Raw genomic sequence first — 12961 nt, forward strand, 5'->3', positions numbered from 1 at the left:
ATTTATATTATGTAAGTATATAATATATAACATATGCAACGTTGCGTTGCTATTGTAATAGAAGTGTAAATGTTCATACAATTACTTATTGTATAAATGTTATATATTCCTTGCATATTATATTATATACAATGTAAGTCTAGTACTAAACTAACTAGTTTGTTGTATAGTCTATATTCTAGACTCTAAATAAGGAAATTGTTGCATATGTGTATACAATTTGATTACTTATTATTAATTAATTTGGTCTGTTTTACTTAATAATAGAACATTTCAGCACTCCATTGGACACATTTGATTTTAGTGGCATTACTTGGAAAATTTCTTCAAATTTTTGGTGCCCTGGTATTAAACATAAGGTACTCATTGATCTATAAAATCCAACTTATTCTTTTTTATTCTTTTTGTGCGTTTGATCAAAAATGGTCTTTATAGAAAATTTAAATGTATACTTTCACCAACAATGTATTGGTACCATTTAAGAAACTGGGTGCCAATAAATACACGAAAATTTAAAAAAACCATCAAAAGGTAAAGGTTCAGTTTTAGCACTTTTTCTTATAAAACAGATTTTTTGACATATACGCCATATTGTATTTTTAATAATTGCATATTTAAACAACAAATAACAATATTATATTGAACAAATTTTCATAATTTTTGTATTTTTTTAATATATTCAATAATAATTACAGTAAATAACGACGTCTTTTTAATTAATATAATATATTTATTCAATTTTAGCCTTGAAAATATTAACCAGGAAAATTGAATATATTTTCCTAAATTAAAGAAAAACTATAAGTTTTTCGGTATCGTCGCATACGGATTCATAATCTACATGAAAAATGCTTGAAAATGTTTTTTTTTCCTGATGTTCTAGGATGTTTTATAAGAAAAAGTGCTAAAACTGAACCTTTACCCCGACTTATTTTATAAATTTATTGTTAAATTTACATATAGACAATCGGTTATTAGAAAAGAGGCCTGTACAATTTCAGCACCGATATAAGCTTCTTTCCTCTATCTTTCTTATAACTATTTTGTAGATATTTAGCAGTGCAACAGAAGCAAATCAATTAAAATTCAATGCAGAAATTCAAACCACAATCTGTCTATTCGCTCCGAGCGTGAATTTCGTTTCCATGACAACGATACACTACTTTAATTATAGAATTAATGGATGCATATATAATTGTGTGGATTGCATTGAAAACTTACATTTAAAATTTAATATTCTTGTTTCACAAATTTAAATAAATAATTACGATAATTAACATTTGAAAAATAATATTTGTACAATTTGATTTCTTATTTTCACAATTTTTAATGCATTAAGTTTAATTAATTAGTGTTTTTCAATCATTTTAATTTGACAGTTTCTATATCATTAACATGTAAATAATTGCAAATTAGTCATAACAGCCCACTTTATCTCCAAAATTTTTCACTTAAAGCGCTGGCATCGATTTTATTATCCCCACCATGACTACGCACACAACGAATACAGCATGTAATTAACGTTTGACAATGGAATATAATATTGAGGTAATAATTTTCCATAGAATCATGACTTCTATTTGTTAATTATAATGAACAATTACAAACAATTGTTATTCACAATATAAAATAATCAAGTATTATATATAGGTGATTTAAAAAACTTACTTCGAAAAACTTCAGTCAGGGTAATTTATACGATACTCCAGCACAACATGTTCACAACAACATCAAAACACTTGCCAATAGCAAAAAAATTTGCCAATGTTTGTTAGTTTTTCTTTCCAAGGAAACAAAATTGTTTTTTTTTTCTAAATATTTTATTAAAACTTTTTTTCTAAATATTTGTCAAAACATTTCATAAATAAAACGGTTAGGTACGTTTTGAACTGTCAAAAATTAGAAAACAATAGTTATTTGTCATAATTATTAAAAAATTTTGAATTTTTTTTATAAAAATGATTTACTAGGCCAGATGCAAAAAATAAAAAACAATATATTTGTGTCATCAGGGAAGTTAAAAATAAGAATAAATATGTTATAAATACATTTGGTCAAATTACTCTTTATTTTTGAGAAATTCAAAGTTCTGAAACAACTTTCTGAAAAGTTTATGATCGCGTAAGGATTTTCAAAACAAAAATAATTTTCTTACAATTATCACATTTTTTTATGAAAAATATCAATGTATGTCGTATATATCCCCAAAATCAAAAGTTTTCGACTATATGTTCAAATAAACTTGTTTGATTGTTTTGATATAAAGAACCAAAGTTTGTTAGCATATTTTTGAATGACCTGTATATTATTTATTAGTTAAATATATATTTGTATTTGTATGCATTAATAATTATAAGATATCATGCTTTCATTTCTAATATAACCTATCAGGCAATTCAAGAATGCAATATTGTAAATAGTTTTATCTAAATTAATTAACTTCATTTCAAAATTAACGAACATCGATGCATTTTTATTAATTTCCAATATATACTCTCCATTTCTTCACCCTCTTGCCCTGGTTGTATATACCTTCCATAGGCTATACAAGGGGGAAAAGTCGTATTTTTGTTATTCTAATAATAAATAGTATCATAGTATCATCTACGGAGCAAAACAAACAGAATGTCTCAGTCATACTCGACTTAACTTGAGATCTGAGACCTTTTTTACTTGCTCCCATAGTGTGTATATGATTCTGCTCAACGGAGGCGAGAATCGGCAACTTCATTTAGCACAGTGGAACAAAAGTTGACACTTTCCTCCCGGATGAGAGGAAATAATACTAATTTAAAAATTTAAAGAAACTCCGGACATAAAATCACGTCTTATCGATTTGTTTGTGGCATCGTAGGTCTCAAACGGATGAACCGATTTTGATTTTTGTTGGAGAGGAACCGGTTTTGAATTTGAACAAAAGTATCTTTAGCAGTTTCAAGAAAATCTACCCAGCCGTTTGAAGATCATTGCCTCTTTTCTAGTTTTTTCGGGTATGAAACTCCAAACTCTCACTTCAAACATAGTTAAGAACATTCTCGATCAAGATAACTTTCAAACAAACAAAAATTCAAAATCAGTTCATTCGCTTAGGAGCCACAAAGCCACAAACAGACACACAGACACGTTATGCATAGAACGCCTCTATTTTAGTCGGGGGTTAATAATTTAATTATGAAATGAAAGTCTTAGTTGCTATGAAAATTTATTTTGGTAGCTATGAAAATGCATTTTTAACATCCAGTGACATTTCGTACACTTTATATATTCATTTATTATTTATATTATGAACCCAAAAACACTAATTGTCTAATTTTTTTAAACTGTGCTCGGGATTTTAAAGATCAAACAGCTTTTACTCTTTTTTTAAATTTACAAATGATATACTGTTTTTTTTTTTTTTGGTTCGGATTTTTATCACTTCAAACAAACAAATCTCACCTGATTCAGTTAAAATAGTTAATTTAGAGAATCAGTGAAGCCGTTTGTTAAAGTATTGTTAAAGTTTGTTAAAAATTTATAAACATGACTGGTAGAGGGCAAGGTGAACAGGCTAATGGAAACAGGAGAGTAGTACAACGACAAAGAAGAGTTTTACGAGATCCTATCCAGGGTATAAGAAAACCTGCGATTCGTCGTTTAGCACGACGAGCTGGAATAAAACGTATCTCTGGTTTAGTTTATGAAGAAACTCGTGGTTTAATGAAAGTCTTCCTTGAAAATGTTATTGGAGATGCTGTTAAGTACACTGAACACGGAAAACGTAAAACAGTTACTGATATGGATGTTGTACATGCATTAAAACGGCAAGGTTTTATATTGTACGGTTTTGGTAGAGTGTAATTTACCTAATTAAACAATAGTTAATTTTTATTTCTGTTAAAGAGATTTTATACTAAAAAATGTAAGTAAAAATATACAATAAACATATTTTTTAAATTCAATAAGTTTTTTTCATAACCTGCTCTGTGAATTACAAAGAAAATATTTCGATAAGATTGGTTGATAATGTAAAATTTTATTATGTTCTATCACATCCAAATTTGGGCCAGTTTTGATAAACCAAGTAAGTAATTCTACTAAATTTGGGTCATAATTTTCAAATTTAAGATCAAAATTAACCTAGCTCTAATAGTTTTCTAGAATGTGGTGAGTGTCCTTGTCCCCGAATTATGCAAACAAGGGATAGGTAGCGAAAAACTGACATCACAGCTGAAAAGAATGGCCCAAAATTAGTGGGTTTCAAAAAAAAATTCCAGTAAGATCGGATCAAATTTGCCTGTGTTATCAAAAAAATTGAATTTTTTATCTTTATGACGTCATCAAAATCCGAAAAAATTAATTTTGCTCTATCACACCCAATTTTTATCGAATTTCGATAAACCAAGTATGTAATCCTACTAAATTTGAGCCATACTTTTCAAATTTGTGATCAAAATTAACTTAGCTCTAATAGATCTCAAGAATGTTGTGTCTTGGTCCCGCAATTAAGCAAATAAGTGAAAGCTAGCGAAAAACTGACATCACAGCTGAAAAGAATGGCCCAAAATTAGTGGGTTTGAAAAAAAATTCCAGTAAGATCGGATCAAATTTGCTTGTGCTATCAAAAAAATTGAATTTTTTTACTTTATGATGTCATCAAAATCAAAAAAATTAATTGATTTTGCTCTATCCCATCCAAATTTTATGCAATTTTGATAAACCAAGTATGTAATCCTACTAAAGTTATTTCGGAGTTCGGAGAATTCTCTATAGTATTTTTTTTCTACAAATAATATTTATAATATTGTAACTTAATTAGCGCCTTTTACATGATTCGTTAATAACTTTTTTGGTTTACGTACAAAACATACGTTTTGTTTTGCGCCTCGATTTCTGTTGCGCCGATGGCAGGGGCTTCCTGTGACACGGTCTAGTTACGGACCTGTTAATTTATTTGATTTTAAGATGCACATAAGATTATCCACATATTCTTGTCCTTCGATTAGTTACCAGATTTCTTCTCTTATACATACCCTTATAAATAAACGTCATATGTGTTATATTTTGTTTTGTTTATATAAATACCCTGCAGTGTATTTAACAAAATGTTCATCTTACAAGTTTTAGTAGGTAAGTATCATCTTAGAAGTTAGATAGTGAGTAAGGATTACCCATCTACCCACGTATGTAGATACCAATTAGTGGTTGAATAATTTTATGTATCTAATAATATTGTTATGTATATAAATTTGTATTATATATAATTAAGTTTAAATGCATTTACGTTTATATAATTATAATTCTTTGATGTTAGGTTGAAAGGTATCAAGTCAAAATTGTTGAAAATTTCAAGATTTGTTTCAGTTAAAAATTTTTTTTTCAAAATTATATCATCTATAGATGTAATATATATCAAGGTATACTAAGTTTAGTCCCAAGTTTGTTACGCTTAAAAATATTGATGCTACGAACAAATTTCTGGTATAGGTGTTCATAAAATCACCTAATAAGTCCACTTTCTGTCCTGTCAGTGGACACGATAACTCAAAAACGAAATGAAATATCAAGCTGAAATTTTTAAAGCGATGCTCAGTACGTAAAAAAGTTGAGTCAAAGTTCATAAATGAGCAACACAGGCCAATTTAGTCTTGGGTCCATAGGACTCATCTTTTAAACCGTTAGAGATAGAACAAAAATTTATATGTAAAAAATGTTTCTTATAAAAAAAATTAACAACTTGTAATGTTATTTCGTAAAAGTCACTGTTTATCCGTGAGGGCGCAAATTTGGACAAAACTTTAGTGTCCGTTTTCTCCAAAACTATAAAACAAAAAGAAATTTTTCGAAAACTAATTAAACGGCAGTCGAAAGGCTGCCATAATTGTGTTGGTTTTTTAAACTCTTCTCATTTATAAAGAAACAATGTAAACACTAATATTAAACATTTTCTATACAGGGTATTTCAACAATTAACTCAGTCAATTGTTTGTTTGCACTTCTTTTCATATTAATTTTGTTTAGTCCGTCAGTTTTAGTCGCGTTACATAGATTTATTATTCTTTAACTTTGTAAACATACTCTTTGCATAATTTTATATAAATTAATTGTTTGATGCACTGGCTAATTAAAAATAATATTAAAGCAGAGAAATAATCCAACTAATGTCACCGTAATTATATCCCCTGTTCTTTATTAATTTACTGAGTTTGAATTGAATGAAACACGAACAAGCACGAAAAATTACGAAGTTTAAATTTTTTTGCTTACACATTTTCTCTCGTGATGAAATTTCTCACAATTTCTAAAAGACTGGGTCAAAAATACTATTTTAAAAACTGTAGATAAATTCATAATTCAAAAATTGATAAAATTATATGAAGATATAGAAAAAGTTTCAACTTCATATACCATTTAAAAAAAAACAATTATTTATGTTTGAAATCAAGTGTAGAAAATGCGTCGAATAGTTTTCCCAGCATTATAGAAATAGACATAGCCTTCTTATCTAAAAAAATTCCCCATTTTCACGTACTCCAACCCCTTTATACCTGACTTAGAGATACAACATTAATTTGTAGGTTGATTAAATTTTCGTAATAATTTCAGTAAACATACATAGTTTGATATGGTTAGAGGTACCTTATACAGTTATAACATGTATGTTATATTATATACATATAGACAACACCAACCAATGTTATATGCTTTGATAATGTTATATTAGCATATTATAATAATATGTTGTTGAGAACAGTAACGTATTACTTAACTATTTAATTAAATACCTGTAAACGTCATAGAATATTGTGAATCATTCTTAGAATTAGGTCATATACAGTCTTAAATTAAATACCGTAAGTTAATGAGTCATTGTTGCAGTTTAAGGATGTATGAGCATGGTAGTGGGGGCACAAATTTAAAAATAGATATTTTCAATTTTGATGATAAATTTATATTATTACTTGACGATATAAGACGAAAAGTAAGAATAAAATTTTTCGATATCTGGCTTAATTTTCAAAATATCGAAAATTTTGTTTAATTATTTAGCTTTCGATATTTCGAAAACCAAGACACATATCGAAAAATTTTATTCTTATTTTTCGTCTACATTCATGAAGTTATAACAAAATTCATCATCAAAGTTGAAAGTAAGATAAAATAATTTCAACCCTTAATCTACCCTGCTCTTACATCCCTTATATGGACGGTGACACTTAGTTTTTTTCTTTTCAAATTCATTGCTTTCTATTAAAAAGTTTTTTTAAAATTTGTTTTCATTCATTCCAAATGAAAATTATCAAAAACTTCCAAAATATGTCGTTTTTTGAGATTCCTCCATAAGAGCCAATGTATTTTATATCGATTTTTAATGACTTTTTTCTTAAAAATTTGCACGGATATCTAAGCTGAAATTTTAACCACATATTCTTTGAGTAATAGACTACCTACAAACAAATTTTGAGCCTTTAAATCAAACATTGTTGTCATGCTCATACATCCTTAAGGTTGATCTAGCATTCAGATAACAATAAAATTCTTCAAATGTTGAAAGAAAGTATTCCTTTTCTATAATATTGTTTGTTCCATCTTCTACAGATTAAAAAGTTAAGAACTTCTACTTTTATAATTCAAATAACGTTAAGTTAAAATAGGGTATTATCGTTAGTCAAAAATAAATCATAAAATTTGAAAAAAGTTAAAATTTATGTAAAAATATACTTAAATATTCTGATTTCGAGTCATAAAAGCACTTTTTTTCTTTTAAAATATTAAAATTAAAAATCGTAATTTTTAAACTGTATATAACGTGACCTAAAACGCGGGTAAGCTCTGCTGTGATGTCATAGCGGTATGAGTCATAGACCATCAGTTAATTCAGTGTAGACAGTTGGGTATAATATATACATAGATAAGTATTTATATTTATATTATAACCAGATGTCTATGAATATATCTGTCAAAATTATTTGTGTTTTTTCGTATAGTGATACCCATATTACGTCATCAAATTGGATGCCCGCGTTTTTGACAGTTTAAAAAAGGTTTAAAATTTAAGTTTTTGGCAAGTGTGTGTATTTTTCCGAAATAAATTTTTGGTGGTTTTTTATTAGCAAAATCAACATTTTGAAGTACTTTTTCAAAAATAGTGGAATAGCATATTAAAAAAAAAATTTGACGAAGAATTTTGTTAATATTTTAATTAAAAAGAAAAAAATTCACAAGAAAAAAAATCACCAAAACGGACGAAGGCCAAAGATGGATATTTATTTCTTAAATAATTACATAAACCCGATTGCTAGTGATATTAAAACACCATAATTAAGTAAATGATCATATTTAAGTCATATTTATACTTTTGAAACAATTATTTCTGATGTAAATTTTTATTTTTTTTCTCAAAATCGTAAGCCCATTGTGATTTTAACGTATTTAAGTTTTAATGCTTGCACACAATGAAAATGCTTGCACACAAAGGTTCTTTTTTCATCATCATTAAAATAACACATTGGACCTTTTTAGTTAATGTTGACACTGCCGAAAGAGGCCCTTAATCCTTCAATCGAACCTAATTTTTATTATCTTCTTTTTCATAGAGCGATAAGAAAATATAATTTCTTAGTTTATGCAATATGCAAAAAAGTTAAGTCTGGAGATTATTAAAAAAATTTAATGTCAAATTTTTTCTGTTTAATAAAATAACAGTTTCTTTTTAATTACAAGGTTGATTTTAAATGTACAGAAATGCAAAAATATGTAACAATATATGAATAATCAAAATAATTTTTGGTTTAAAATTCCAAAAATTATCAAACAAAAAATGCATAGCGATGTTCTTCAAAGTAAATGAATGTATACGCTGGAATCACACCAAAAAGTTTTTGAAAAATCATTCTACTAATTAAATATTTTTTGTCATTTCTCCAGGAAACTTGTTGAGCAATCAACGTTACAATCACAGTTATATGAAAAAATATCTATGTATGTTAAAAATAATTATTTTCTCCCATTAAACACTTTTAATTACAAAATTTAAATAAAAAATTTTGTGTTGTATCTGATACTTCGATGCCTTTACATTTTTGTGAAAAAATTTTTAAAAAGAATTTATCATACATTTGTGTAATATTTTTCACGTATCTTTGTGTCTGTCTGTGTCGTCGTTGCTTCAAAACGAATGAACCGATTTTGATTTTTGTTTGTTTGAAAGCTTATCGAATCGATAGTGTTCTTAGTTATGATTCAAGATTGAGTTTGGAGTTCCTTACCCGACAATAACTAGAAATGAGATGCTGACCTTCTAGCAGCTGAGCTGATTTTCTTGAAGCAAAGTTATAAGAACATTATCGATGAAACTATCTTTCAAACAAACAAAAAATAAATCAAAATCGGTTTATAGATTTAGAAGCTACGATGTCACAAACAAATCGATCAAGTCTGATTTAGTTGCATCGTAGCTCCTTAACGGATGGATCGATTTTGATTTAATCGAGAGTGTTCTAAGGTAGGTAGGTTTCGAGATTTGCGTTCCGTACCCAATAACAACTAGAAAAGATGTGATGATCTTCAAACGCCTGAGCAGATTTTCTTAATACATGGGAAAAAATCGTTAAATCAGTTCAAAAGAAAAAATCGTTAATTCAGTTTGGGGACTCACGATGCCACAAACGAATTGACCAGAATCAACCATACGTTAAATTACGTCAATAGGTCGAATTATTAGTTTGTTCTCTCAAGGAAAATGCCTTACTCAATTAGAAGATTTTTTTTTGTAATCTCAAATTGCAACTCTGATGAAGCTAGAGCTTTGAAATTTTTTTTGTCCATGCGTCGGATATTCAAGAAAATCGTGATTGCAAAATATACGATTAAGCAGACAAACAAAAAATCTTGAAAAAAATTAAACATGCAATGTTTATCTCAATATATAAATATTTGGCACAAGTAGCACCTTCAGTATCAAAATCTCATTCGATTAATCATCATCAATTCAAAAATGAAATTCGTAACAATAGTTTTTGCATTTGTAGTTTTAGCTACAAATGTTTTGGCATCACCAAAACCCGATGGATATACGACCAAGTTCGACAACATCAATATTGATGAATATTTGAATAATCCAATTTTATTGAAAAATAATTGTAATTGTCTTTTGGATAAAGGAGCTTGTACGCCAGAAATGGAAGAATTGAAAAGTAAGTGCGTTATTTTATATATTAAAGCAGAATTATGATAACAGGCTTAAAATGAGTTACAGCTACCAATAGAGCTATGTTAAGAAACCATAATAATTTATAACAATACTGTTCAAATATATGAATGAACTGTAGCTTGGGTTGTATGTAAAGAGTGGGCTACTAAAAATAGTCCAATATTTTCATGATTTAGTTATTCCACAGACTAATCCCGCCTATGACTGCCATATTGAATGCTTTACGTCATTAGTGATTTTTCTAATAATGGGCACCATCTTTATGGCAATATAAGATCTTGAGTCCAAAAAAAAGTACTTTAGAAAGAGCAAGCTATCAAGAGAACGCTTGTCCGTGTGCTTTAGTTTTTAAGTAGTCATTTTACTTGTGTTTTGTATTTTAAATCATATTTCACTTAATCACTTTCTCTGGTATTTCTTGGAGTGTGATCTGTAAAAATTAAATATTGTGGTTCCTGGTATAATCAGGAATGTGGATGTGGGTATAGTTTGGTAATCCATGGTACAATTACAGCACTCTCTTATACCTACAGTAATAAAAAATTACAGGGTTGAAGTAAATATGACTGGAAGATCTCAATACTTAAATCAAAAAACTAAGTTACTTGATTGCTTAACAATTTTCTTGAACCAAGAAAAATTACTATGTTCAGAACATATTTCGTGGTAACTAACACTTTTTTTCGTTTATAAATTTCGGTATTGTATTTTTCTTAGGTCATTTACCTGAGGCTATAGAAACTGGATGTGCAAAATGTTCATCTAAACAGAAAGAAGTAGCAGAAAAAGTGATGAAAAATTTAGAAGAACATCATTTGGAAGATTGCTACAAACCATTATTAGAAAAATATGATTCAACTGGAGAATATCAAAAGAAATATGGAGCGTCCGGGGGTTATTAGGGTATATGACGGCAGCATCCATAATCCGAGACGTATAAAAACCAGGGAAAATAATTCAAAAAAACATTAACCCATGACAAAAAAAAACTGAGAAAACGGTTTTCCTAACTGGAAAAATGAAACCTTACAAATTCGATAAAATATGTCGGTTTACATTGTATGTCCTTGTCATGTGTTATTTTGGTTGGGGGTAAATTATTTTCTTTGGTTAGTTTTGTTCGGATTATTATTATTAGATTATATATAATACGGTAATTTTTGGCAGGTCAGTTTTGATCGAGCATCATGTGGGGGGGGGGGGGGGTCTTTTTAGCTAATAAAATATACATGTGCATATAAAATGCAGTTATATTATGAAAAATTTTGTTTTATATCTTCTTGTTACAAAATTTAATTGTTTTCATTAAATAAATGTTTTAAATTAAAATTTTTATATTATTTTTCAATGAACCAAGGGATTATGAAATGAACCTAATATTTAACAGTCGATTAGGTGAACTAGGTGAATATAATTTTAAAAAAATTTCACCATAAGACCGTCGATATTTCACCCAAAAAGATCTCAATGCAAACATCTTAGTACGATAACATCTGAAACGCAACATATTGGTAAAAAAAAATCTCGGGTCAGTTTTGTAATAAATTAAATTCGACTTAGTAACGACTGTGGTGTAATTACTAAGCAAGGCATTAAATAGTGGAATTGGTTATTTTTTTCACAGCACATCGAAAATTACCACTAATTGGTTATTGGTAATTTCTGATGTTTGCTATTTTTTCGCGGCTTGAAAGTGAATATGTAAAACATTCTTTCGTTCTGTCAGAGTTGTTTCCTTGGCTGCCACCAACTCCAAAAATAACAATAATTTTAACTCCATTATATTATCATTATTTGTTTACTTTTCAGTGCATTTTAATTTGTTTTGGAAAAATTTTTCTTTTGAAGTCGGTTTTCTTTTTGTTAAAAGTTTTTTTTATTTTGTGATTTTTAGTAAATCTGAAGTACACTAACTAATTTTTCACTAAAAAGAGAATCTTCGAAGTGATATTGAGTTATTCGTCCTCTTGTCGTGCATACTTAATGCAAATTCAAGACTTTTATGATTTTCTCATGGATGCCGTTGTCAAAAATAGACCAAAATGAAATGGGACCAAACGGGAAGCACCAGCTTTCAAACAGATAAAGAATCATCAAAATCGGTTCACCCAGTCAAAAGTTCTGAGGTAACCAAAAAAAAAATACATTCGAATTGATAACCTCCTCCGTTTTTGTTTGAAGTCGGTTAATAAAATAGAAAAAAACCAAGTGACTACATCCATATAATGGATGTACGAGCAGGGTAGATTTTGAGTTTTAAATTAGTTTTATCTGATTCGTAACTTTGATGATGAAGTTTATCACAACTTCATGAATGTAGACGAAAAATAAGAATTAATTTTTTTCGATATCTGCGTCGGATTTCGAAATATCGAAAGCTGATTAATTAAACAAAATTTTCAATTTTTGAATATTTTTAAATTACACCAGATATCGAAAAAATGTTATTCATATTTCCGTCTTATATCGTTCAGTTACATTTTTTTAAATTTATTTACCTGTAATTACTTCATCATGCACTCTCATACATTCGGAATAACTATTAATAATACAACCCTGACATAAATATGATAATTTTGACAACCAAATATCAAATACATATTCAGAGAGTAATAAGATGATCAGTTCATGTGTATAAACGTAACTTAGATTATCGGAACACTAAAACCAAGAATAAACATCTTGAGGTAGTAAAGATTATGACAAGCCTTAAACAAACAAAAAAATTGCAAATAGTGGATTGAAACTAAAAGTTAAAAAAAAATGGTT

At 28.2% G+C, this 12961-nt stretch overlaps 2 protein-coding genes across 2 annotated transcripts; both read left to right on the forward strand.

Moving 5' to 3' along the window:
* The first annotated feature begins 3333 nt into the window (after positions 1-3333).
* Positions 3334-3870, forward strand: LOC123291129 (histone H4-like). The gene has a single exon (XM_044871594.1). It carries the CDS (start codon positions 3523-3525, stop codon positions 3838-3840), a length of 318 nt encoding a protein of 105 aa, XP_044727529.1. The 5' UTR covers positions 3334-3522; the 3' UTR covers positions 3841-3870.
* A 6082-nt stretch (positions 3871-9952) lies between these two features.
* On the forward strand, positions 9953-11407 carry LOC123300526 (ejaculatory bulb-specific protein 3-like). The gene is made up of 2 exons (XM_044883113.1): positions 9953-10175; positions 10910-11407. Exons 1-2 carry the CDS (start codon positions 9977-9979, stop codon positions 11092-11094), a joined length of 384 nt encoding a protein of 127 aa, XP_044739048.1. The 5' UTR covers positions 9953-9976; the 3' UTR covers positions 11095-11407.
* Positions 11408-12961: the final 1554 nt, after the last annotated feature.

This window comes from Chrysoperla carnea, chromosome 1, assembly GCF_905475395.1.
Source record: "Chrysoperla carnea chromosome 1, inChrCarn1.1, whole genome shotgun sequence".
Lineage (NCBI taxonomy): Eukaryota > Metazoa > Arthropoda > Insecta > Neuroptera > Chrysopidae > Chrysoperla > Chrysoperla carnea.

Bases quoted from the DNA above. Each gene is read 5' to 3' on its own strand.
- LOC123300526 (XM_044883113.1), top strand. From the start codon at position 9,977: ATGAAATTCGTAACAATAGTTTTTGCATTTGTAGTTTTAGCTACAAAT. The intron at 10,176-10,909 runs GTAAGTGCGTTA...TATTTTTCTTAG, and splicing joins AGAAATGGAAGAATTGAAAA to GTCATTTACCTGAGGCTATA.
- LOC123291129 (XM_044871594.1), top strand. From the start codon at position 3,523: ATGACTGGTAGAGGGCAAGGTGAACAGGCTAATGGAAACAGGAGAGTA.